General features: G+C 44.9%; 1 protein-coding gene across 1 annotated transcript in view; it reads right to left on the bottom strand.

Annotated features, from left to right (window-relative positions):
• SRRM4 (serine/arginine repetitive matrix 4) overlaps positions 1 to 19099 on the bottom strand; it is a 149046-nt gene extending 129947 nt beyond the window's left edge. The window contains exon 1 of the mRNA XM_012650171.1: positions 18587 to 19099. Coding sequence (XP_012505625.1) covers positions 18587 to 18717 — 131 coding nt within the window. The 5' untranslated portion in view covers positions 18718 to 19099. The remainder of the gene's footprint in view (positions 1 to 18586) is intronic.
• Between the last annotated feature and the right edge of the window lie 8078 nt (positions 19100 to 27177).

The raw sequence follows: 27177 nt of genomic DNA, 5'->3' as shown, positions 1-27177 counted from the left end.
CTTCTCTTTGGGGCTTTCCGTCTCTATAAAGTGGGAATAATAGTAAATACTTGACAAAATTCATATGTTAAACATAATAAAGTTTGGGGAGAGTTTAACACAGTGTCTGGCATATAGTAAATGCTCAATAAAATAGGAACTGTTATTTTTTTCTCCCCTTTTCCATTCAAGTGGAGAAAGAAGTTATCAGAGAAGCCTGAGATGCTCATCCTGGTATATGTGATTCCTGGGATGAAAGACAATTCCTCTCTGTGAAAGAGGTTGTTACCAAACCCCCTTCCCTTTCCACCCAGCTATGCTACTAGACTATGCTTTCCAGTTCTCTTAGCATCTGGGTGGGACCTGGTGACAAGCCTTCACCAATGGAATGTAAATAGGAGTGTTGGGTCACTTCCAGGCTGAAAAGAGTAAGCGGGAGCCTCCACTTTGGTTCGCTTTCCTCATCTTCCAGCTGGATCATGCCACATAACCTTGAAGTCAGGTTATGAAAGTGGGCCCATGCATGCCACATGAAGCAAAGCCATCCTTCACCCCACACAGGGCTAAGACATGAGCACGAAATGAATGTATCATATTAAACCACTGAGATCCCAGGGCACCTCTGTTATAGCTGGTAATCTTACCTACCCTAACTATACTACTCTTATTTAAGAGCTTTCTTGGAACAGCCAAGATAGCATCTTTCTGCTTATTTTTTGAGTCCAAATGGTGTATGCAGCCAGTAGACTCTCCCTCATGGTCAGGGATTGTGTTCCTCGGCAGAACAGGGTGCTGGTCTGAGAGATTCACAGGAAAGAGGACGGAAAATGAAAGGAAGTCCTCATCTCCCCAGTGGTGCTGTCTCCTGGGTTCTCCCATTGGCCGGAAGATCCCATGACTATAAACAACACTAAGCTTCACTTAGGTTAGGCTCTGGCAAAATGCCTCCCTCCCTAGCTGTTGCTTGAGAAAACTCAGAACAAGCATAATTACAGCCCAAGGATAGGGCTGCGCATGGCTAGATGAATCGTAATCACAAAATCTACGTTCCAATGGTAAATACATTTGCTCTGTTCTTCTCGTTGCCTCTATTTTCCCAGGGATGCCTCTTGCACTTAAAAACTGTTTGGCCCCATCCTGGCTAAAGCTCTGGTCTGGCCTTGCCCAGGTGGAGGCCAACAGCACTGAGGTCTTTAGTACCGGGCTGGTTGCTGGAAACACAGGGTCCACTGGGGCCAAATGTAGTGGAGATTTCATGGCTCCTGGATCTGAGTTCCTTCCTTTCCAGTGACTAGTTATGCAGAGGGAGAGAAAGGGATGCTAAGAATACGCTTGTGCTACTCCTCAGCTCCAGATAACAAGGCTTATTCTAGCCAGTCCCCTCATTCACTCCAGCAAGATAAATATTTGCTCACTCCTGTAAAATGACTCTGAGGTGTGTAGGTGGGTACACGCCTTCTTTTGATGTGTGAGATGTGCTAGGCTCTTTCCCAATGTATCATCTCCAATTCTCACCATAGCCTTGGGAGCAAGTGATTATACCCATTTTATAGATGATAAAATGGAGGCTTGGGGAAGTGAAATATAATAGAGTACAGGAGTTACTTTGCTTTACTGTACAAAGTATCATATTCCATACATTCTGCACAAAATACAAAGTATTAATATCATGTGTCATAATACTATACAAAGGATAGTACAGAACAGAAAATGCCTTCCCAGCTCCAGGCATTATATTTGATGTATCAAAGGATATGAAGAAAAAATCATACCTGTCCAACCTATCTTATAACATTAGAGCACAGCCCTAAGGCATGAATATATGTAAAGTATTTGGAAAATATAAAAAAATGCAAATTAAAAACTATATACATGCAAATTATTAATAAGTTTATTAGTTGATTGACAAGGAGGTAGGATAGCATAGCGGTTAAGAGCATGGACTCTGGAATCAGGTGGGACTGGGTTTGATAAAGTTTTGACCTCTCTGCAAAATAGAGATAAGAGTATTCCCTATCTCGTCGGGTATTGTGAGTCTTTAATAAGTTAGTATATACCCAATGCTTAGCATTTAATATATTGTCTAACATATACTGCTGCTGTTGTTGTAATTATACTCTACTAGTCTCAGTTTTTTCTTCTATGAAATGGAAAAGCAAATTCTTCCCAATTCACTGTGATTTCATAATTTGAGACTCTTTAAAATGCTTTATTCCAACTCTGCAGATAGGATAAATCACCCCCAAACTTAACTAACATGGCAGGACACAGCTGGGAAAAGACGTGGTGGAATAAGATGGGGCTCCCTGAGGCCACCCCTCCCTGCTGCCTTCCCCCTCCTGCCAAGATGGTCAGGTGCTCCTGGCAAGACGGAACTGGCATTGCCCTGCCTCTGAGTTCCAGGGCCCCAGCAGCAGATCCGGCTCCTGCGGCCTCCGGGCACACACAGCCAGAAATAGCTCCCTAGGTGCACGACACTCCCTCTCTGACTTGCCTGAGGGGATCGTGAAATATGTCCGTGTAGCTTGGCATCCTAGGAATCAGCAGTGCGGAGGCCGGTCCGTGGGCCCCTCACAAGCCTCCAGATAGCAAAAAATGCCCTTGCTCCATCTCACCAAGATCATCTCTGTTTTGTCTTCCAAATTCCACCCAGCAGCCAATTCCTCCAGCACTCATTGTTTCAACAAATATTTATTGTGTACTTAGTTTGTACCGAACCTTGAACTAGACGCTTTCCTAATACATGTATAACCAAATCTCCTAACTCCCTAAACTGCCCCTCCAGGATGTCTTGAACAGTGTCTGTTCACAGTTCTAAGTAAATATGTATTGGGTATCATTTGTGTCCTGAGTCCTAGTCACTGGGAGTAGGGAGATAAATAAGACAAAGCCCTCCGGCCAAATGTATACATTCATACACTAATTAACAGGTTCCAGGAGTGTTCTTCTATTGACATTTCTATTCATCAACTTAATGGTTTATGTATTTAACAGTAATTATCATAGCTGGTTAGCCACTGACTAGCTTCTCTAGCCTTGGGCAAGTGATGTCACCTTTCTGAAGTTCTCTTTTCTCATCTGCAAAATGTGTGGGGTTGGGGAGAGGGGATCTGTAATGAACATTAAGTGAAATAATGAATGCAGAGACCATGGCACCAACAGCATAGTAAATGCTCAGTGGTTAGTACGATCTGATTCTTCCGAAAGTTGTAGCAGTCTCTTCCCCAGGGAAAAGATAAATATATAGCATGCATACTACAGCCTTCCAATCCTGCGCCAGCGACAGACATTACTAATCGATCAAAGCACTCTTTGCTATTGATCTCAGATATAGCCCCAGAAGCCATCTCAACACAGTGCTCCAGGCAACCACTCCTAATTGATTACAGCTGTTAACACTCTCCATGGAACGTTTTTGCCATCCTTTCCTTACCCACTCCGTTGCATAGTTCTGTAGCTTTGCTGGCACTCTAAGGAATATCTCTTTTCTTTCTGAATATTTTTCTTAGGTATTGAATGTAACCTCCTCAGAGACCAAGCTACAAACTCTTAGGCCCAGTTGCATGCAGGCGATGCCCATTAAATATAGATACTGATTGATGTGCCTCAGATCAGCCAACTTGGCTCCCATTCTGCTGACTTGCTGAACAATCTTGGGAGAGTCAATTTTCCTTTCTGGCCAGTTTCGATACATATTTTTTTTCTGCACAGGTAATGTGTCAGTAGGACATGGTTAAAAGCTTGACTATTGGTGTCTTACAAGCCTGAGTTTGAATCTTGGATCCACTTCCTAGCTATGTTACCTTGAGGAAGTCACATAATGCCCCATACTCCAGCTTCCTCATCTGCAAACTGGAGATAATAGTACCCATCTCAAAAGCTTAAGCAGCTTAAAGGAAATGTTGTATGTGCAATGGGATAATATTCTGAGATATTGATCTATGTGTATTTTTTCCCTCCCCCTATTTTCCCCTTTTTTTTTCACCATTTAAGCAGGTCGTGGGTTCTGTTCTCCTTGCCTCAGGGAGGCATGTGTCAAGGCTGCAAACAGGAAGAATACGAGAGTGTTTTCAATTTTGCTTTTTAGAAAAGTCAAAGCCCTTGGGGAAAGAGAATTTATGGACTTAGTAGAGAATCTCTAAGAAACAAAAGAGAGAAAGATTTCTCCAGAGTGAAAAGAGATTGCCTCCGGGCTGGGGAGATGGGAGAGAGAGACACAAAGACCAGAAAGGTGTCACGTGGGCAGGGATGATGGGCATCTCCATGGGTAACAGGTATAGACTGATGGCCAATGACCAGAGATCTGCCAAGGTGGGCAATCTTGGGCAAATAAAATAACCTCACTGGGCCTGTGTTCTCTCTTCATATTATAAGGCTCTTTTCAATCACCCAAGTGAGTGCCAGGAGGTAGAAATGGCTGGAAATCCTGGTGCTTAACAAATGTCTACCCCGTTCCCCCGACACCTTCCTCACACCAGTGATTCGGTTCATGCCCTCTGGGCTGCAGTCTTTGAGTTTACTCTGGTTAAGAACACATGCGGTTGACTACTAATATCTCCTAACTCCTTGTCTTGAAGCGTTTTTCCTCTTCATGGGTAGTTCGATAGCCCTCTTGAGGGTTGACATCCTTCCCGGCTGACCGATTCTCTTTCTGGTTGCTCAGTGCGGAAGGGAACCATCGATACCCTACCAACGCCTCACTCAGCCCCGTGAGGTCAGCCTCACCTCTGCACGGACCCTTCCTCCTTCACCTGACCCCAGTCTTGGGATCCACTGCAGCAGCGATCACCTAGGAACCTCAAAGCAGGAGAACAGCTGGGCCTCCCAAGTGACATTTTGTGCTCCATAACTTGCCTCTGGGAAGAGTTTAGGGGGAAGGAGGAAACTGTGAAAGCAAGCACACCTGGGCTATAATTCTACCCCTGACCCTTACGCAAGGTGACAGTTTTGGCCAAGTTACTTTAAACTCACATCTACCATCTATAAAATGGAGACAGTGATGCCTACTTCATAGAGTTGGGGTGAGGATTCAATGAAGTTTGTCTATAAATTGCCTAGCACAAAGCTTAGTTTAGGAACAGGAGGTATTTAAAATCGTATGGCATTACTATTGCCTTGTATGACTTGGGCAAGTCACTTTACCTTGGCCTTTAATTCTCTTTTTGACAATACTAACTCCTGCCCTGATTGCTAGTTATTTATAAACATGTCTTCCCATACTAGAATGTAAGCAACTTGATGATAGAGAAAACTTTATTCATTATGCTTTGCCTATGTGTAATCTCTTTGTACAAATTAAAAAGAAAAGGGTCACGGCAATTGTGATTCTTTGGTTCCGATTGAAATGAATATGTATTATTATTTAAATCTCCATAGCGAAAGACCTCAGAGAAGAAAAGCAACCCTAAGATGACTGAATTCTTTGGAGCCACAATATTTTAGGTGTTTTGGAAAGAATTAGGATTGGGAGATCAAGTTCAGCCAGGCTTTATGCCTGTGTGGTTTTGAAAAAGAAATGATCTGAGCTAGTCATTCTTACCATCAGCTAAATAAAATGAATACAATTTACTTTACCATAAATGTAGGGAAATGATAAAGAAAGACACAAAGTAGATGCTCAATAAATGTGAGTTGAATGCATGGGTGGATGGATGGATGAATGGGAAAAGAAAATGGTTGTAGAACGGATGAATGAATGAGTCGTTGGAGAATGGATGAATGAATAAATGGGTCCTGGATTGCTGGATGGATGAAGGGTGGATGGATGGATGAGGGAGGAATAGATGAAAAGTGAATGTATGATAACAGGATGGATGGGCGGATGTACGAATTAAGTTCTCAGCAAGCGCGAAGTATTGGGCATGTGAGGAATGATCACGCTTGCACAAGGGCTGCACCTAACTGGGTCAGCTTGGGGTAGGTGTTGCAATTAGAAGTCCTAAATTCCTCATTCGGGAAAGACTTATTTTCCTCCTCTCTTTCTCTTTCGTAGGCAAACCTGCTTCCAGGGAGGGTGCCATATTAATGTAGCACCAAACCTGCAAGTCCCAAAATAGAACCACGGGGAAGTGCCAGTGGACAGACATCCCAAGCCGCGTTCTCTCTGATGCGCCACTGTGGCACTGGGACGGAACAGGATGGAGCCACATATTGGAAGGTATAAACAGCTTGTCAAGAGCATCCTTGTTTCCATATGGTGCTCCTAATTTTTCTGGTGTCTCCTTATTATCGCAGGAGCTTGGCAGCGCAGGTGTTCCCAATAAGAGTTAGTGAGAGTTACCAGCACAGGACTCAGATTCTCGCTCGGACATCACCTAGCTGTGTGAAGTAGACAAATTACTTACCTCTCTGATCTTTAATCTTCTTATCTACAAAATGGAAATTGCCATAGCACCTAACTACCTCAACGGGTAGTAGAGTGGATTAAGAGATGTACCGCAGATAAAGCACTTTGCTTAGTGCTGGGCATATAGCAAGTCCTCAGAAACTATCATTCGTAACTGTTATGAAGCTTTTTGACAGATGAAGAAGTTGGAAACTTAACATTCATGAGGTCACTGAGGCAGAGAAGTGAATTCTAAGAGCCAGGAGACCAGGGTTCTCATTCGCTGTGTGACTTTGGGCAAACACATCTCCCTCCCTGAGGCGTACTTTCTCCACCTGCATTATAGGGAATAGAACCCGTGAACTTAGAGAATAAAACCCGTGAACTCTGAGATTTAGGGTTCTTGATCAGAGGTATAATTCAGTGTTTTACACTCCACCACCACCACCACCAAACTGGCTCTCTTTTGAACATGAGCTTGAATAGTCAAGGGCAACCATTCAAAATACCAGGAATCAGCATCCACTCCAGCTAAGAATTTTTGTCCATATTATAGATGAGGGCACTGAGGCTCAGAGTAGTGATGTGACTTGCCCAAGGCCACACAGCTAATAGAACTGAAGAATAGAATTGAAGTCTAAGTACATTAACTCCAGAGCCAGAACTCTCCTAACTATACAACACCCCTCCCTTGGTATGTGTCATAGCTAACATTGGCTTAGGCTGGAGGATCGGAGGGCACCTTGCCTAAGCCACAAGACGGGAGTCCCTGTGGCAGCAACCGCAGCCTGAGTTCCCCTGGAAAACATTAGAAGCATCCAGGGGGCTCAGACTACAGTCTCTAGTTCCTGCATTTTTTTTATTTCAGACTATTATGGGGACACAAATATTTAGGTTACATATATTGTCTTTGCCTCGCCTGAGTCAGAGCTACAAGCATGTCCATCCCCCAGACGGTGTGCACCGCACCCATTAGGTGCGAACACACCCATCCCCTCCTCCCCCTTCCCACCTGCCCAACGCCCAGTGAATGTGACTTCCATATGTGCACACAAGTGTTGATCAATTAGTACCAACTTGATGGCAAGTACATGTGGTGCTTGTGTTTCCATTCTAGCTCCTGCATTTAAACCACCCCGTACAGATAGTTTGAGAGTTGATTTGTTAAAAGGACATAAGTGCTATAGATCCAGGTTGGAACCACCAGTGTTCTGGGGTGTGGATGGGTGTGGCTGGTGGACGGTAATCACGTTAGTTCTTGTTCTCTTTTCTAAAACACACGGATGCTCTGCAATGAACCCATTGTCAATGGCATTAACTGCTGTGAGACCTCAGGCAAATGACTTAAGGACTCGGGGCCAGATTCCTTCTGCACAGTGAAGTGTTAGGGAGGGTGGGACTAGAATATTCACGAGGCCACCCCTAACCCTTCTAGTTGTCAAGATGTCTTTTCTTTGGGGGTCATACGTAACCAGGAGCCCCCGGTGGAAAAAAGGTTTCCACACATACCTTTGGGGCCTGCTCCCCTTCAATCTGGTACCTGCCATGATGGGGCTCATGCTGCTTCTTCCTAAGGCTCCTGACCTCTGGGTCCCCCTTTTGCTTTGGGGGACCCACTTCAATCCCTCTATCTCCTGAGGCCATTAAGAGGGATGTCACTCTAAGAGACTGTCCACTCAGGAAAGAGCACAATGCTGGTGTGCTCTGTGGGCACAGGGAAAGGCGGGGGACTGAATGGGGGTCGCTTTGACAGCGCAGTCTGGGGCAGGGACCAGAGCTGGTCACACCATTCCCGCCCTTGCCTGGTGCATCCATGCTCAGTGCCCAGCCTCTTGGGGTCAGAAATTTTGCCCCACGGTGGGATGGGGACACTGAACTTGGAGTCAAGATATCTGGGGCTTCTTCCAGGTCTTTATAAGACCTTGAGCCTCAGTTTCTTCATCTTTAAAATGGACATAAAACTGGCACCGACTACTGTGAGGACTGAGTGAGATGGATAGTCACTGTTTAACAGCGACAACAGCGGCAATCATATTATGCCATCATTTCATGCTGTGATGTTAGGAAAAGCATTTCCTATCTCTGAGCCTCATGTGTCCATGTGTAGAATGGGAATGAATCAGTTTTTCTGTTTTCTTCCACAAGGAACTCTGAGCAGTGGGGTGTGTTGGGATCAGGTGTCAGGTGGTCCGTATTTGATCGACAGCTCTGGCATTGACTTTCTGATGCAGCGTGGAATGCCCCGTGCTCTTTCCGTGCCTAAGCCTCCCCATCTATACGGTGAAAAGGCTATTTGAGTTCTTCGAAGGCCGCCTCAGGCTGCCCTTTCATCCTGGCTGTGCTAAATGCCAGTGAGGTGATGATGGTTTATAAAGAGCTGACCACTGGAAGGTGCTATAATGGTCAAGGCCTCTCATTCCTGCAGCAAACAACTATCCACGTGATAAGTCCTGGGCCACTACTCAGACACTTACCCCCTCTGGAAGTGGGTGGAACCCCAGAATCACCTGCCACCTGGCTGTGGAAGGGAACCAGGGAGGCTGGCCAAACAAAAGCTCCTTATCAGCTGGCAGCTCTGAAATCTGATCCCAGAAACAGCCAGAGCTGTTCGCCTGCTCTGCTAGGCACGGGCTGGGTGCAGATGGACATCTCACTGGGATCCCCAGACCAGTCAGCGGGCAGCATATGCCACAGGAGGCCCTGGTGGGGCAAGATGGCCCACTATCTCACAGAGGCGGGTCGGGTGGCAAGAGAGCCAGTGTCTGGTCACCTGATCGCAGCAGAGAAGTTCAAACAGGAACCATGACGTTGATCAAACACCACTTCACTGAACCCAGAGCTCACCCAGGCTGACTCAGGCTATGGACCTTGGGCAAATCGCTCCCCCATGTGAGTTTCACTGTCCCTATCTGCAAAAAGAGGTACTAGGTTAGATCAGTGGGCCCCAAAGTTTCTTGATCTCATGTCTCAGTGACAAGCATTGAGAATGAAACCCTGAAATACGTGAATTTATTTATAAATTATATATGCACACTATTGCTCCAACATATTATACACATTATAAAACATACTCCCCAGGCCTCCACATGTAAAATGAGGAGACTGGATGATCTCTGGGGCCCCGTTAGCCCTACAGTTCCGATGCTGTACCCTGTAGGTCTCTGAGTTTCCTCATCTGTACAATGTGCTCATGGCTTGTATTGTCCTTGTTAATAATTTATTCAACAAATATTTAAAGATCACCAACTATGGGCCACTGTACTAGGTGCTGGGGTATCGTAAGGAATGAGGCAGGCACAGTGGTTCAAATGGTTCTCCTGTGAATCAGAGGAAATAACACTGCTGTGTTTGAATATTGGCAATTCCATATGGTTCAGACTATTAAGCGTGAAAGTGATTAGATGAGGGGAAACTGCTACAATTCATGCATTCAACCAACATTTGCTTGGCCCCCTGCCACGTATCAGGGGAAAGAGACACAACAGTGAGCACACAGCCGCAGTTCCTCTCCTCACGATGCTTAGTCTATTAGGAGAGGTGTGCTTTAACCAATGATTGCACAAATCAATATAAAATTACAAATGTGTTGAGAACAGTGATAAGGAAGGAATGTCTGTAATGAAGAGTGTAATGTCTGTAGCATTGTGGAAGGAGTCCCTGAGGAAACAGCCTGGGAGCTGAGACCTGAAAGTGGAGTAGGTATAAATTAGGTAATAGTGTATATAGAGAGAGCTTTTCTGTCAGCACATGCAAAGGCCCTGGGGCAGGAAGGAACATGGGAAATTTGAGTAACTAAAAGGAATGGGATGTAGCTGGAGCAGAAAGAGTGAAGGGTCGTGTTTTATAAATGATTTCAGGGAGGTTGTCAGAAACTGGACCATAACGAGACTTATAGGCCTCTTCAAGGAGTCGGCTCTGTATCCTATTATAAAAAAATCATGGGAAAGTGACGCAGGACTTTAGGTGAGGAAGAGAGGGTTTACAAGGTCTGACTTGCTTTTCAAAGAGATTTTCCTGGCTCTATGCGGAGAATGGATATGAGGAAGAGGCAGAGGAAGGCAGTACTGCTGTGAGTGGTATGAGCTGGAATTATAACAGTGGCGACCACCTAAGCTGATTGAACATAAAACAAGATGAGCAAAACACAACCAAAACACCCACCACCTTGGAATCCAGACAGTGTCAGGAAGTACAGCCGGTGGATAAGAACATCCTTGCAATGGGGTAGACCTGAGTTCGGTTCCTGGTTTCATCACTTGCAAACTGTGTGACCTTGGACAAACCACATGTCACCTTCCTGATCTGTTTTTCCTCCTCCGCAAAGCGTATTATACCACAAACACACCAGTTGAGAGCTCTGCGTCTTCAACCCAGTTCTGACTCTTACCAGCCACGTGCTCTTGAGCAGGTCACTTCTACTCTCAGAGCCTCAGTTTCCCTCTCTGTAAAGTAGGGTCTTGAAGATACCTCTCTCCTGGAGTTATCTGGAGGGCAGAATTAGATAAAACATGAAATGTGTTTGGCACGGGGCCGGGCACACAGTGACACAAGGAGCTCCGCACACACATTCCCGCCACGAGTGAGCGCGCACACACACCACGAAGACGCACGCTTCAGGCCCAAATGGCGCCTCTTTTTCTGCAGAGTGATAACTGTCTTATAAAATTCCAGCTCGCTTGCCTGAGCTTAACTTTTAATGAAGCCAGAGAACGGCGATCTGTTGGTGTCTCTGCTCAGCAAAGCTGTCAGCGGGATCTAAGCCCTGGGAATCCAGTGACTGGGGGATTCTCTGGATGAGAAACATTTGCGTCCAGAGGATCTTAATATTTGTTTTGAACAGACACATGTAGACGTGAATTACTTAATGACTGTTTTAGGGCTCTGCATTGTTCCCGAATTTGGTTTGGCTTTGTCTCTATGACATCTTAATTCAGTGTTTTATTTCACGGAGCTTCACACACAGGCTGTGGCATATGGGAGCTCCCTCAGTGAAATTTCAAATGGAAGGGGAAGAAGAGAGAGAGAGAGACAGAGACAGAGAGACAGAGAGATCAAGAGCAGACTGTAGCTTCAAGGGTGTGCAGTGCACAGGGGCTGCCAGGTGCAAGCCCTAGGTTTACGCATATGAGAGATCTGAGAGAGAGAACGAACCCTCACCACTGTGGGAACAAAATTTATCACTGCTATTTGAAAGTCTAAACAGTGTCTTTTTCAATTTCCTAATCTGATTGATCACAATCAGAGAGACTGTAAATTTCACGCTTGTCCATAACACATGGAAGGACCCAGTTAAGCTTCTGGCACTGCTGTTCAAAGTCATCCCTGGCTGCATTACAGTCAGGGAAGAAGAGCAAGAGAAGCAGATCAGACATGAGACCCTGCCTAAGAGGGCAGGAACCCCCACTCCGGCCCCTGCCGGGACCACCTCTTGCCCCTAGCCTGTGAGCTGAGGGCCTAAGAAGTCCTTACCTGGCTTATAAGGCCCCATTTGATCAGTTTCCTGCCTACATCTTGGGAGTTATCTCCTGCTACTCTCCCCCTCACTCACTCTGATCCAGCTACACTGACATCCTTGCTGTTCCTCAAATATACCGAGCATGTTTCCACCTCAGGGCCTTTGCACGTGCTGTTCCCGCTGCCTCAAACACATTTCCCCCACTTATCTTCACAGTTCACTGTGTACCTTCATCCAGGTCCCTGGCCATTCTATCTGACAAAGCAGCTCCTTCCCTCACCCTCTATTCCTTTATTCTTTATAGCACTCGTGCCACCAGATCTTATATCGTGTATTTATTTGGTTCTTCATTTATCATCTTTCTCCTCCAGGGGAACAGGGACTTCTTGTTGGTTGTTCGCTGTTATATTGAGTAGTATCTCAATAAAAAATGTCAAATGAGTGAAGGAATGAATACATGAATGAAAGTAAAACTTAATATTTTTAGCCATACATGGCTTAAAAAATCCGTTTTGTGCATTCTGTCCCCCGTGATCAATTTTATCTTCAATACGTGTGGGCTCACTACACTCCCCCCATCACCAGTGGCTGCTCGAGGAATGCAGACTGGATTGCATATGAGCCAGAGCTAGTCCGTGAAGGACAAGAAACCTAATGGCCCAGGCCAAAGACTTCATCCTTGAGCCAATGGCAGGTGAGCTGGAAATTTTATATTGTATGGGCAGTTCCCTTCCACAGCTCCCCTTCATTAGCACCGACTGTTCCCCAGCAGCTAATGCTCCCTCCAGAGAGTCAAACTTCTTTTTCTCCTGGGAAAAGATATGGTCTTTGAGACCCTACTAAGGGCAAAGGACTTGTTTATTCTGGTCATTCCTTGTATTTATAGGTAAAATAGATGAAATAAAAGAATCATCCCCATTTTACAGATCAGATAACTAAGGAAAACTGTATGACCATAAGCAAGGGATGCTATGCCTCACTGAAGGTCTCTTCCTTCTCTGTTTTTCCACGTTCTCCTGTCTTTATTCCTGCCCACGTTATAGTACTTAAGACTGTCTGCCTCACATCGTACGTACTCGTGTCTACCTCTGCTGCTAAACTCGGAGGTCCTCAAAGGGAGACACTGCCTTTCATTCATCTTTTTCTCCCCAATGGGCCTGGCACGTAGTAATAATAAAAACCATAATTTATTATTAATAGTAAGAGCCAACATTGATGGAGCCCTTACTGTGTGCCAAACAGCGCTTTTCATAAATTAGCTCATTCAAGCCTCATAATAGCTCTTGGAGGTAGCTGCTATTATTAGCCCATTTTATGGATGAGGAAACCAAGATTAAGAGGGTCGAGTCACTTGCCAAAAGTAACGTAGCCAGTGACCATTTGCAAACAGTAAAAGAAAAACATTTCTTTTGATTAGTTTGCCCCTGGGGTCTGATGGATTTTTTTTTTAAAACAGCTATACAGATCTCCAGTGGCTTTTTAGGGAACCTAAAAACCATATCCAAAAATGAATCCGAGGAAGCTGAGCATCACTACCGAACAACCCCAGCCCAGGTGCTACAGGGCTTAGCATCCCTGCTCTCTGCATCTCAACAGGGCAGCCCATGGCATCGTGACAACAACATCTACCTTATGGAGGTCTTGGTCTGGACCGGGCACTGGCCGTGCTCTTTGTATGAATTATCTTGTTCGCGCCTCACTACAACCGGTGATAGAAACATTCCACAGATGGAGAGGCCGAGGCACAAAGAAGTGAGGTGACTAGCAGATCCCACAGCCAGGAAGTGACAAAGCAGGATTTGAGCCTGGATGGATCTGACTTTGGAGCCCAAACTCTCTCCATCACTCTACTTCTTCCGTCTCAGAAATATTTTCTCACACCACCGAGAAAGTCTTAGTAACAAGCAAGAAAAGAGCTCCGGTTTTGCTAAGCCCCTGTGAATTCTTCCACCTCACAGCAAGGTAAATCCAGCCACTCTGGGGAAAAAAAGAGGATATTTTTAAAATTTATTGCACCCCTGCGGCATGCCTGAAGTCTCACGGAGCAGAAGGCACGTGACCTGGGCTTCTTTCCCCACTATAGGAGTTAGGATTTTAGGGATGTCCCCTCTTTTTGGTGGCCTGGAGCAGGGGTGGAGGCGGCAGAGACTCACAAGCCTGGAAAGCACTTCCAGGTGGCATTTAGTTGAACCCCCTTCCCCCATACTGGCTAACATGTCTCCTCGTTCAGCCAGACAGATGTCTCTATCTGGGAAGCCTCATTTTGACACTAGGGAGAGTCACGTCTATTTGCAGTGTGTGTGTCTTTCGGGTCGCATTGATCAGAATTCCCAGTGTGTCAGAATTGGGGGTGGGGTTGGGAGATAGCTAATCTGTTGCTGGGTTTGGACCACGTGCACCCATCCAATTAACGCATCTGACGTTCATTGAGCATCTTCAGTCTGGTTTTCTAAGATAGCACATTTACCAAGTGAACACAGCAGAATGTCAGAATGTCAGAAGTGACCCCCTGCACTGACCCCTGTACCCCATTCAACAGATTTCACCTTTCAAAAGGAGAACGTTTGACCCAAACAATAACACTCCCTTCCAGAGAAAAGTGCTCATTCATCCCCAGGGCAAGCGTTCTCTGTGACCCTCCGTATATTGGCTCTTAACCACCAGGGCTGCCAGAAAATCTCCTCCCAACAACCCCTCCCTCACCCAGCCCCCTAGGACCTAGTCAGCACAAATGTGCTAACTGATCTCCTGGCACTGAGGGGAGTCTTGAATTAAATGGTTCAAAGGCAGTTTTTTTCTTTTACAATTTGGCTATCTTTCCCTTTATGCAGTAAAATCTCCAATAGTTTAGAATTTATGACCCTTTGGACAGGGACTGGGCTGAAGGCTGCTTCTGGACTATTCTGCATAGAGAGGATTTTTCGAAGAAAATTAATAGTTTGCTAAAAGAATTGTTAAGGGAATGTGTACTCTATTTAAGGAAACCTCTTTTCTAGCCCTGTGCTAACACTCACGTATTTACACACAATTGATATGCTAATTTCAAAAGATTTTTACATGTTCATTAAGTCTTTAGCTACAAGTATTCATCTTTATGGTTTGAACCGGCCTCAAACACTAGGTTTTCCCTGCACTGAAACTTCTTAGGTGCAAACTTAGTCTTCTAGACTAAGAAATTAACAAAGAGGATTAAGTTAATGTCAGGCAAAATGACTATACCCTTCTTTGGCTAGGATAAAAGGAGGGGTCTCTCTGCACTTCAGGTGCCTTATTAATTCATGTTTGCTTCCTCCCATGTTGATATAGGATGAGGTTTGACTATGGCAACCCTATATCCTAGTTTGCCTGGGATAATTCCTGTTAGATCTTCTGTCCTGGAATAATTACTAACAACACCCTTTTTCATTCTTAAAGACCTCTTGATATGAACTATAGATTATATAGTTGCTGTAGATTTGGTGAAACTTATACAATTAAAGTCGTGATGTTTTTCAAGGAGTTTGAGCTTTCTTTAGACTGGCAGTACCTAGCCTTCTCTCTACATACCAAAAGAATGCTCCCTAAGAATGTTATACCAATCAATTCTGAATCCAGATAATTCAGTCAGATCAGAGACCAGCTAACCTTCCCTCAGAGATAGGAATTATGGGACCACTCCCTACCCCACCTCATGTGTGTTAATTTCATGTCAAGGTAGTTGCCTGTCAGGAGTTGAAATCCCACAATTTTTATTGCCAGTACTATTTCGGGGGGAAATGGGTAGGCACAGAGAACACGATACTAAGGAATTGTTGACTTCCTTTTGGCCATTCTAAGCTTTGTTGTAGAGCTAATATCTAATAAACAAACACTGTGCGCTACACACTGCAGGATGTGTTCTACCTGACTCAGTCCTCACAATCCACTGTCTGAGGTTGCTACTGTTATTGTTTCTATTTTCAAGCTGATGAACAGGCTCAGTGAAGTATAGCCACCTGTTCAGGATACACTGCTAGTCACGACAGAAGCAGGACAGGAATCCAGGTTGCCTTATGCTCAAGTCTGAGCTCTTAACCACTATGATATACTGCCTCCCACTCTGCTATACTGCTCTGACATTTGAGTCAGACATCTGCTTGCAATTTGATACATTATAAAGCTATTCCCTCATCAAGTACGCCTCACGGTGGGGGGACAGGAACTGAAGGGGGGTTGCTCGGATTGCTGTATGATGTATGCCTACTGCTGTGAAATCAACGAATTGAATGCATGCGCCTATCGTGGTACTAAATTATCTTCAGAGATAGACTTAAAATATCCTGAGGAAGTTCATTCAGGGGGGCGGCCCTCATCTATAAACAAATATTAAGTGTGTAACCAACAGGACTGACGATTGGTTCATCCACTCCCTCCCCATCTCCCTGCAGACAGACACTTGTGCATCTGCTGACTGTGATCTGGGTTTGACTCATGGAACTAAACAACATTTCTGATGAGACCAAGTCCCCAGATTGCCTCTAGAGGAAGCCACTGGAACCCAGCTGATGTGCCACTGTCTCTCCCCTTTTCCTCCTAAGAACTTGACTTGGAAACATGACACTTTCACCCTTAAGTAAGTATAGAACATTGAAAAGGAAGTAGAAATTGACTATCACCGGATGTGTCTGGCTTGGGTGAGAATGGGAATGATTCAGGTTTTACAGCCAGTCTGTTAAAAGACAACTCAAACCCAGCCTTTCCTGAAGACTTGGATATAAATGTTCTCTTCTCACTCTCTACCCCAAACCAGGAGGAACAGCTGTAAAACTGGAATCTATTCTACAGAGAAGCCACGCCTATTACAGAAGTATTAAACAGGATCCTCCTAGCATGACATAAATTGAGGGCTTATGGCCCAGACTTTCACCCCAGGGGTGGTTTCCAGGGGGGAAGGAGACACATGACATTAAAAGGCACCAAGAGTGAAATGATACTGGGGTGGGGGGAGAGCTATTGTAAAAGTCTCAGATGGATTAAATTAGAATTAGCACAAAGCTGCAGAAAGCATGAAGGTTGAGAGACCTTGTGGACAATTCATATAATTGAGAATATGACCAAGAAAAGGGTATGACAGTAACAGACAGACAGACAAAGGGTGAAAGTACCAAGCAAAGTGGATATCAAGCATGCTTTTCAGAGTCGAAACACCACCAGGAATCTGCCTCTCTCCCCACGTACCCCTAAAATAGATGGAACACTTTGGACCAAATGCCACACTTCCAGCTTCCAGTATTTCCTCTAGTTCTTTCCACAAAGGGCATTTTCTTTGGCCAATGCAGCCCCTGATTTGGCAACAGTAGGGTGCACTCCAAAGGTGGAACAGATAGCAGAAACCCAGGAAGACAAAACTGCCGACATCAAAACTCTCTACAAAGAACCTCCTTCCAAGCAGAGAAGCATCAGCTTTTAATGGCATTTGGTGTTATTGTTCCCCTTCTCCAGCCTGTGTCAGTGGGTGTCCCCTCCCTCCCATCCACAAATACTGGCTGTCGCTGCTACTGTTTGCAGCCTGCTACACCCCCGTGCCCCAGGATGTCTACTTGTCCACCCATCTCCAACGTGGGACGCCCATTTTTCTAAAGACCTGTATGATCCTCTAGCAGACTGAAGAGAAAAGTTCTACAGTCTGGGTTTCATTCTTGAGCCATGATTCCCCATCAGTCTTCCAGCCCACACCCACTGGAAAGTTCGGATTCAGTTGTGCCAGAGCAGGCATTCATTCTGTCCGAAGCACTTCCAGAGACACGTTTTCAATCTGCTCCTGAATGCAGCCTGCCAGGATTAATAAATCCTCCAAGTGGTCCCCCTGGTCTACTTCCTTCGTTTCTCCCACCAAAGCACTCATCCAACACCATCAAAAGATGAGTTTTCATACTACCTTGATTTTCCCTGACAGAGGGCACAGCCTTCTTCTTTTCATTCTCAAACTCCTCTAAATTGAATGATTTACAAAAAGAATTGGATTTTCTCTGTCTTGGAATGCTTCCATTCCCCCCAACCTCCTCTTCCTCCGCATCCTTTCTTTCCCCCACCTCTTTCTGCCTTTCTTTCATTTCTTCCTTTAGTCTCCCCTCTGTCAACACCGTATCTGCCACCATCCAGGGATCTGTTCTCATCCCCGAGTTCAAAGCAATCAGTTTCTTTGGGAAAAATCAAATAAAACTCTTCCAAGATCCATCTTCATGATCTTGGAAGGCTCCTCCCTGACTCTTGAGCTTAGAGTCCTGGTTTTGGATGCTGGAGAAGAGAGAATTCAGCAGCAGCAGTAGCAGCAGCCAGTAAGGTGTGGAGGAGGGTGCTGTTTTGGGTGTATTTGAGGGAACAGCATATGGGCTTTTGTCAAAAACGTTCGGAGCTTGCTGGTTTCTGAGCTGAGGATAGAAATGAATTGCTATCTCTGAACACTGCTTGAGTTGGTTCAATCCTCATCTTCTGTCCTTTTATCGCATCCCGCGACCACCTCAAATCCACCATTCCTTTGACCCCTGCCCTCTGAGCTCTGTAATACCAAGAAAAGTTTCTCAGTCAAGTCGTACCCCACCTGCGCCGCCCACCCTAGGAAAGCAAAACCTCTCGAATAGGAGCTATGGGTTCAGTTGAGCGTTGCTCTGTCCCCAAATCCCTGTCCCTTCTCACCGTCTTCCACCTCGCACAGGCAATTAGTTCCCATGTTCCAGCGGGAGATACCGAGTAGTGACGAGAAAAGACAGGCGCCCTGGCCCAGCTGCCTGCATCCACCCCTGGGGCGCCGGGACACAGACCAGAAAGCGGGTTTTCGGGGTCTCCCCTTTTAAGAAGGAGGTCATTACCTTGGCAGCGGCTTGCGGGCGGTTATGCTGGCGACAATGATGCTCTCGGGACGCGGGGTGGCCACCGCTTTGAAGGTTCCTCGCCAGAACTTCTCAAAAAGCTGCTTCTCGCCCTGCTGGACGCTCGCCATGGCCAACCCGGAGGGGCCGGGGCGCCCGGGCGCTGTCCGAAGTGCTGAAACGTGGACTCCAAACCGGGCACACCCGGCTCCGGGCTCCGTCCGCGTGAGACCCGGAGGGGTGGGGTGGGAGAGACCGGAGTTCGGGGCGGGGGATGGGGCGTCTCAGCCCGGGCAGGCGGCGGAGAAAGAAGGCTCGCGCGCCGGCTTTCTTCGCCTTCTGGGTCGGCCCCGGGCTGCGCTCTGGGCTTGGGGAGCCTCCGCGCCCCAGGCGGCGAGGGGAGGACCGGCGTTCTCGGCGGCGCCGGGAGGGAAGAGGCGACAGGGTCGTCTGTGTGTGCGTGCGCGTGTGCGCTCCGGCGCGCCCGGGTTTTGTCTCCCGCACAATGTGACGTTGGAAAAGGAGGCTGGTCGCGCGAGCTGCGCTTTCCTCCCCCTACCCCTCCGTCTCTCCTCCCCACCAACCCCTCCCTTCAGGCTCAGCCTCCTGCCGCCATCTGCATAACAAAAGCCCGCAGGTCTGGGGAGGAGAAAGGGCGGGGCGTGCGCCTGTCACCAGGGCCCCGCGGCGGCCGAGTTGCAGCGCTGACCCCGCTGAGAAGCAATCCTGGCACCCGGATCAGAACCAGGCGGGAGACCCTGCTGCCTGGCCCTCTCTCCTCTCCCATCGTCGCGGGCCTTCCCCCGCTACTCCTTTCTTGCGTGCCCTTGGGGCCTGGCCACCTCCCTTCCCAGCCGCGTCGCAAGTCTGGTGGCAGATATTCTATTGGGGGAGGAAGTAAAAAACTTAACCTATCCGCCCACGCCGACCGTCCTGCCCCTCACTTCTGGGAGGGACGGCCTAGGCCGGCAAAGAGGGTCCCCTGCGTTCCTCTTTGCGCCCTGGGGCCGCGAGATCCCCGCCACCCAGAAAGTGCCATTTGATGGACAATCCGTCACCGGTCGGGCTCCTCGCCATCTGCCGAGCCGAGACCCCGCCCGCGAAGGGGCGCATCTGTGCGTGCGGCGCTCTGGAGGCTCGCTCTTTTGTGTCTCGCAGCCAGCCTGCCCCGCGTCCTCGCTGCCAAACCCGTCCAGAGGAAAGGGTGCCCCTCACCCCCCAATCCTGGGGAATTAGCCCGCAGACACTTTTCCTAACGCAGCTCGTCTCGGGAACAGGAGCACGTTTTGGAAAAGAAAGCGCTTAGGGGAGGGTTTAGGGGGACATCTGAGGATTACAAGGGGGTGGTTACTTTTGAGGCTCCCCTCCCCTTCTTCTACCCCCTCGCAGTTCAATCGTAATCCCAGCAGGTGGAGGTTTAGGATGCCCAGCGAACCCCAGACACAGAGGATCTGGGCAGAATTTCTCTCGTTTTCCCCCAGGGTTTCCACTAAGGACGAGAGAGCGTTGCGGGACCCCTGAGCCCATCTCTCTGTCGGAGCCCTTTAATCTCAGCAGAGTTGCTGCTCCCTCCACCCCCAAACGTCCCGGACTGTAGCTTCCTGGAAGGAGGCCTCATTGAGTCTTAAAGGCCTCCAAACACCTGGCACCGGGTCCGGCCACCGCAGGAGTAAACCCGTGCCTCCCCCTGATGCTGATGGCAGTGGGGACCCGATGACGGGGGAGAGGATGGGGGCGGGGGGCAGGGGAGTGGGGGCACCAGTGTGAACTTAAGCAATTCTTTGAAAGGTGACAGGAGTTAAATAGGAGGCGAGGGGAAAAGGAGGATAGAGAGAACAAGATGGGACCATAGAAGAAAGGACCCTGGAGCAAATGAGTATCCCTCCGAAAAAGTACACTGTTGGGTTTGTGTGTGTTCCATGTTCCCGGGCCCGCTTAGGCGAACGCCTGAGCGTGCTGCTCGCTCTGCAGTGACCCCTTCTGGCCAACGGCTAGAGATGCACTTGCTAGCTGCTTAAGTGGGTTGTGGCTGCCGGGAGGTGGGGCCAGGGCTGCTGCGATGCTGGGAAGTGGAGGGAAGTGGAGACCAGGCTAGCCCCTTCCCTCCCTCTCCCCCTCACCCTGCGCCAAATAGCCCCACTTCTCCCATGGCTGTCAGGCCTATTTCCCACTCTGAAGTTGATGCCATTCTAAATGCAATCCAGAGCTGGCTCCTTCAGCAGTCTGGGATATTTAAAACTATCCTTAATCATGACATTGGGGGTATGAACTGAGTCACTTGCAGGGCAGAAGTGGGAGGGATCCTACCCCCACAAGATTAATCAACATCTCCCAGCTGTGTTCCTGTTCGTAATTCCTAGAACGTTGATAAAGCGCCCATTTGCACATCATTGTCTTTTTTGAATCCTGCAGCAAGCAGCCAGGTGACTTAGACTTTAGGTCTAGCTTCTCCAATATAACTTCAATTTCAGTTCCTCCATCACTATGTGGAAACATAACCATCTTGTGTCTCACGCCTTCAGGGTATTGCTTTCTTTTTCCCCAGAGGCAGCCCATCCCATAAACTAAGCCCTGTCAACATGCTGATTAGTGTATACAAACATGTGGCACAATTGCTGCTTACCCTCTGTATTATACTGATGGCAGACGTCATTAATCCATCACAACACTCTTTCTAGGACCAACCCTCAGAATCCTTCTCAACACACTCTTCTAGATAGCCACTACTAATTGGTTGGAGGTGAAATTTCAGATAAAATCAATTTGACATCCACATCTAGAGGGTGCTTCTCTACTGATTGGTATTATTCTTTCATTTGGAGAAGGGAAGAGCAGGGAGAAGTGATTCTAGGGTTTGTCAATCCAGGCATTCTAGATTGAAGCTAGAGATTCTTATGTATCCTTCCCCCTAGTGACCCAAAGAGGCAGCACCTCCAGCTCAGAGAAATAGCTGCCCCTCCTCCTGAGGCAATTCAAATCCCATCTCACTAACATTACTGCATTACCTTGCTTAAATCCCTTCATCTTTCTGTGTCCAATATTTCTCTGAGTACAAAGGGGCTAATTATTATCCACCAGCATCAAGGGACATCAGGAAACTTAACAGTCTATAGCCATTTCTGAAAGTCCAGTGAACAGTGAAAGATTCAAACAATTACTGAGATGATGGGAAATATGATAATGAGACCAATTCATCTGTCTTCGTGCCTTTAAACAAGATCTTGCTAAACCATTCAAATTACAAGATTCTGGATTTCTTCATATAGACATATGGGGATAAAAATACAATCGCACTACTCAAGGTTTACCAGTCCTCACTTCTTGAAAGTTCTACCTTGTGTCTAATCTGAATCTCACCTCTGCTGTTTATTGTCCATTCCCTCTTCTAGAACATAGATATACCTACTTCAAATATCCCTGGACTAACATGTATAAACCAGCAAACATTATTCCCCAGTTGCATAATTCCCAAGATTCTACAGAACAAATGTGTTCCTTGCTGTCTCAGATAATAATAATAGCTACACTTATCAAGTATATGTTACTATGTTGTATGTTATAGTCGCCATGTGTGCTAAACCCTTGATAAACATTATCTCATTTAATCCTCACAAGAACTCTGTGAGAAAGAAACTATCATTGTCTGAATTTTGCAGATTTGGAAACTGAGTGTCAGAGTGGTAGAATAACTTGCCCAGAATTGCATAGCTAGCAAGTAGTGGAGTCTGGTTTCAAACCCAGATATGCCTGCCTCAAAAGTCTAGGCTACACTGACTACTAGCCATAGGATATAGGTTGTGTTCATGTCTACAGCTGCCCATTAGTCCGCGTGTCTATTCACGCTACCAAGGATGCTATTTACAGAGCCTCCACCTTCTTTCTGGGGGAATGGCAAAAAGTAATTGTCTGATATTCCCCTGATATGGCATCCTGGTATTTTATATGTATTAATGTTCTTATGTATTATTATATATGTATATTATATGTAGTAGTATTATATGTATTAATAGTTGGCAGGACAGGACATGAATCTCCAAGACTGCCATATTGATTTTTTTGAAGGAAACCAAGCTGAAGAATCTCTGTTGGGGGAGAAGGAGAGAGCTGTTCAACATCTAGAACTGAATAAAGGGACCATTCCTCCCCAGAGCAATTGTACCAACCACCTAACTGGCCTCCCTGCTGCAAGAATTAGACTTCTGCTTACCCACCCTCCATACTTACTCTTGCTAGGGAAGTTTTTCCCTCAAATTGCAGGCCTAGTCATAACTTTCTTCTGCTGAAAACCTTTTCCTGCTTCCCCAAATGAGTAGCATAAGTGCCTAACTCCTTTGCTTCACCCACAAGGCTCTTGTGATCTGGTGCTTGCTTTCTGTCTCTGTCCTTGAACTTCACACTGCAGTCATTCCAGATTGCTCATAGTACCTCCACATACCCCATGCTATTCCATGACTCTCTCCGAATCATTGAGAACAATCTCCTCTGGCCTCTCTGGTCTCCTGAAAAACTCTTATCCATTCCTCAACACTTCATAATCATATCATGTCAGAAATCTTGTCCGATCCCTTTTATATCCATAATAAAATCTTGCCCTCTGTTGGGCCTCCTCTGATCCATGGGTATATTTTCCAATTTCTTTAGAGTTATTTTTCATAATATTTGTTGTGAGATTCTTGAAAGGACAGACTATATCTATTTCTTTATTTGGGTCATCCATGTCTAGTATAAGATTGGCACATAGTAGGGGTTCCATAAATACTGGCGTAACGAGTAGATTGCAAATGCAGTATATAGCTGTACTCATGTGCATATCACCCTAGCCTATAGGCAATAGGCATGATTTCATACCTACACATTACACCTGACAATGCAACATTCATTCACACTGTGCTTACTGGTATTGTATATATTCATTTAACTGTGAACTAATGAGAGAAAAGGACTACATTTTATGTATACTCTATGTATGTTATATATAGCATTATACTATGTATAATAGTGATAATAGGTGACTATAATAATATATGCTTACATAGTATTATATAGTACTCGATGCCAAGCATTGTTCTAAGTACAAGTATTAACTCATTTAATGCTCACAATAACTATGGGTTAGATCCTCTTATTAACCACATTTTACATAAAAGGAAACTGAAACTGAGTTGAAGTAACTTATCCAAGGACACACAACGAGTGAAAGGTAGAGCTGACATATAAACCCAGTTAGTTTGGCTCGCAGAGTCTGTGCTTTTAATCATTTTCATATACTGCCTCTAAAATGATTTTTATATCCCCAAATGGCATTCATTTATGTGCAAGAATGTATTGTGCATGGCACTTGGACAGGGACAAAAATGGGTCCTGTTTTCATGGAGCTTACAGTTCAGTTGGGGTGCTGGTGGTTTTGTTAAACATCATAAGAAAATAACCACACCTCAGAGGGGAAATGATGTGAAATTGGATAACTAGAAAATTTCCTAGTCTGAGGGTAAAGAGGTAAAATCTCTCTGAGACAGTTGCATTTAAGCTTAAACTAAGAATAAGAGGCATTAGCCAAGCGGAGAAGGGAGATTGCATTTCGGGAAAAGAATTCTGTATGCACAAAGACCACACGTTGGAAAAGAGTTGGGTGCACTCAGGGAAGAGACTGAACCCCAGAGAACACAGTGATAGAAGAATCGAGACAAAATGGAGGAGATAGTGATGGAAGAATGTGTTCTATGCAATGAAATTAGACTCCCTGAGTCTCATTTTACTTTTAAATAAGTCTCATTTTCCTCTTAAATGCAAAATGAGAGAATCACCCTTATTACACTCAGTTTTAAAAGTCAATGATGTTATATCATTACTTCTCAAAGTGAGGTGCCTTGGAACTCTAGTGATATTCCCCTCCCCAAGCAGGTTTTAGATGATAGCCAAGCAGATAGAAAACTAAATAACATTGGAACACAGAGACATAAGGTGAGAAATTTATTCCTTTTTCAATTATCTTCCTAGCCATTGGGTTACCTCCAGAAGTAAGTCTCCACATTTGATTTTCTTAAAATATCTTGAGCACATGTCATAGTACTTGCTTTTCAACAATAAGAAAGCGACTTCAGATTTAGAGGCCTGGACAACTAGAATTTAATAACATTGCTTTGCTTTCACTGAATTATATTTTTATAGTTACCTTCTATTATCGACATGTGATACTGTTTTTTTTTTATTTTTAAAACATCCTCTTTAAGTAAATTTGTTAAGTAAAGAAGAGAGTCACTTTTTAAAAAATTTTTTCATTATATAAAATTTCAAACATGTACAAAAGTCTTTACTGGCATAATGAATTCCTGTGTACTCATTGTTTAATTTCAACAATTATCAATACACAGTAGATTTTGTTTCATCTGTACCCTGACCCACTTTCAACATTCTTAAACTATTTTGAAGCAAATCCAAGACATCGTGTTATTCTAGTTGTAAATACTGCAAGGCGCATCTCTAAAAGATGGGAACTCCTTTTTTTAAGAGCATAACTGCAATCTCATCACACTAGACAAAATTAACAATAACGTCTTAATATCATTGAATATTCAGTGCCTGTCCACTTTTCCCAATTGTCTTTTAAGTGTTTGTTTATTGTTTGTTGGTTTGTTGATTTGAATTGGGATTCCAATAAGGCCATTTATTGTGGTTGGATGATATGTCTCCTTAAACATTCTTTAATCTACAGGTCCTTCCACCCTCCGGCCACACACACACAAGTGTTCCACCTCTGTCTTCTTTATTTTTCATAAGAAAAATTATTTGCCTAGTAGAGTTTCCCATAGTCTATATTTTGCCGATTTTGCATGCCTGTGGCATTTATAACATGTTTTTGTGTACTGTCTATTTTCTGTTAAGTGGTGGTAAGAGCTGGAGGCTTAATCAGATTTAGGTTCAAAAGAAATTCCATCAGAAGGTTAATAATGTATGGTTTTCTCTTTTCTTGTGATGCTAGCTGACGCTGAAGATCATTGTGTAGTTTACTAATTTACTAGTGGTTGTAATATGGTGGTATTCTCACCTACCATTTATTTTTCCTGTATTAGCTGCAATACTTCTATAAAGAAATATCTCTCATGAACTATTTGGATAACTCAGAGGACCATTAGTGTAGAAAAGTCAGAATAAATACTTGATCCTTTCTCTCTATTTCCTAGTTTATAAAATAATGAATTGGGGTACTGCATCCTTATAGGGTACTACTAAATTGATTGGTTGGTTGTAGCTGTTTTTAATCCTCATGATTAATTCATAGATTTAACTAAATTTGATGTGCTTCAATTAATTGCTGTTATTATCCTCACTGATGTTTACATTGTCCCACGTTTAGTCAGGAGAGCCTATCTATTGGTTCTTGAGTCCTTTGATATGACCTAGAAGCCTTTTAATGGCTTTCTCCCCAACTAATACATCAAGATGTTCCAAGCTCAACTTATAAATTTCCTCACCCAGATCTGGAATCAGCCTGCTCTCCAAAAAGCAATGGTTCCTTTTAGCGGGTGCCAGAGTTTCTCATCACTATTGGATTAGTTGATCTTTGTTTCTAGGACTCCGTATCCTACAGGCCTAGGAAATTTATTTTGCTTTATTTTATTTTATTTATTTCACCAGTTTTATATGCAATCATTTGTGTGCTTGTGTTTTTAAGTTCTACAAAATTTTAGCACATGTGTACATTCGTGTGACCAATGCAACAGCCAAGATAAAGAACAGTTCCATCAAAGGGATCAGTTATGGTACCCTTTGATAGCTATACCCACCACCCTTCCTTTCCCAGTCACTACCCCCTAGGAACTACTAATCTGTTCTCCATGTCTATAATTCTGTCATTTCAAGAATGTTGTATCAATAAGAAGCATACATTGTATAATCACTTGAGAGTTTTATCCACATAGCATAATTCCCTTGGAATCCATCTGAGGTATTGCATGTGTAGGTAGTCCATGCCTTTTTTTTATTAATACATAGTATTTGCACCTATTTATGGGGTACATGTTTTGATACATGTATACTATTCAGCCATAAAAAAGAATGAAATCCTGTCCTCTGTAGCAACACAGGTGGAACTAGAGGTCATTATGTTACGTTAAATAAGCCAGGCACAGAAAGAGAAATATTGCATGTTCTCACTCATATATGGGAGCTAACAAACTGGATCTCGTGGAGGTGGAGAGTAGAATGGTAGTTACCAGAGGCTGGGAATGGTGCGTGGGGTAGGGGGATGAAGAGAGGTTGGTTAATGGATACAAACACACAGTTAGACAGAAGGAATGAGTTCTAATATTTGATAGCATAGCAGGGTGACTACAGTAAACAACACTATATTATATATTTCAAAACAGCTGGAAGAGAAGATTTGAAATGTTCCCAACACAGAGAAATGATAAATGCTCAAGGTGATGGGAATTTTATTCTAAGACCAATAGTATATCATGAGTTTCTAATGGTATTTCTAGTTCAAATAAAGGCTACAGGTTTTTCTTGAACCACATAAATCTTACATTTGTGTCTCCTTTCTGACATGCCCAAAATCCACATTTAGTGGATTTAGTGACTCCAACATAGTT

The sequence above is a fragment of the Propithecus coquereli genome, unplaced genomic scaffold (genome assembly GCF_000956105.1).
Source record: "Propithecus coquereli isolate 6110/MARCELLA unplaced genomic scaffold, Pcoq_1.0 Scaffold314, whole genome shotgun sequence".
NCBI lineage: Eukaryota > Metazoa > Chordata > Mammalia > Primates > Indriidae > Propithecus > Propithecus coquereli.
This window is presented reverse-complemented; position numbering and strand designations above follow the sequence as displayed.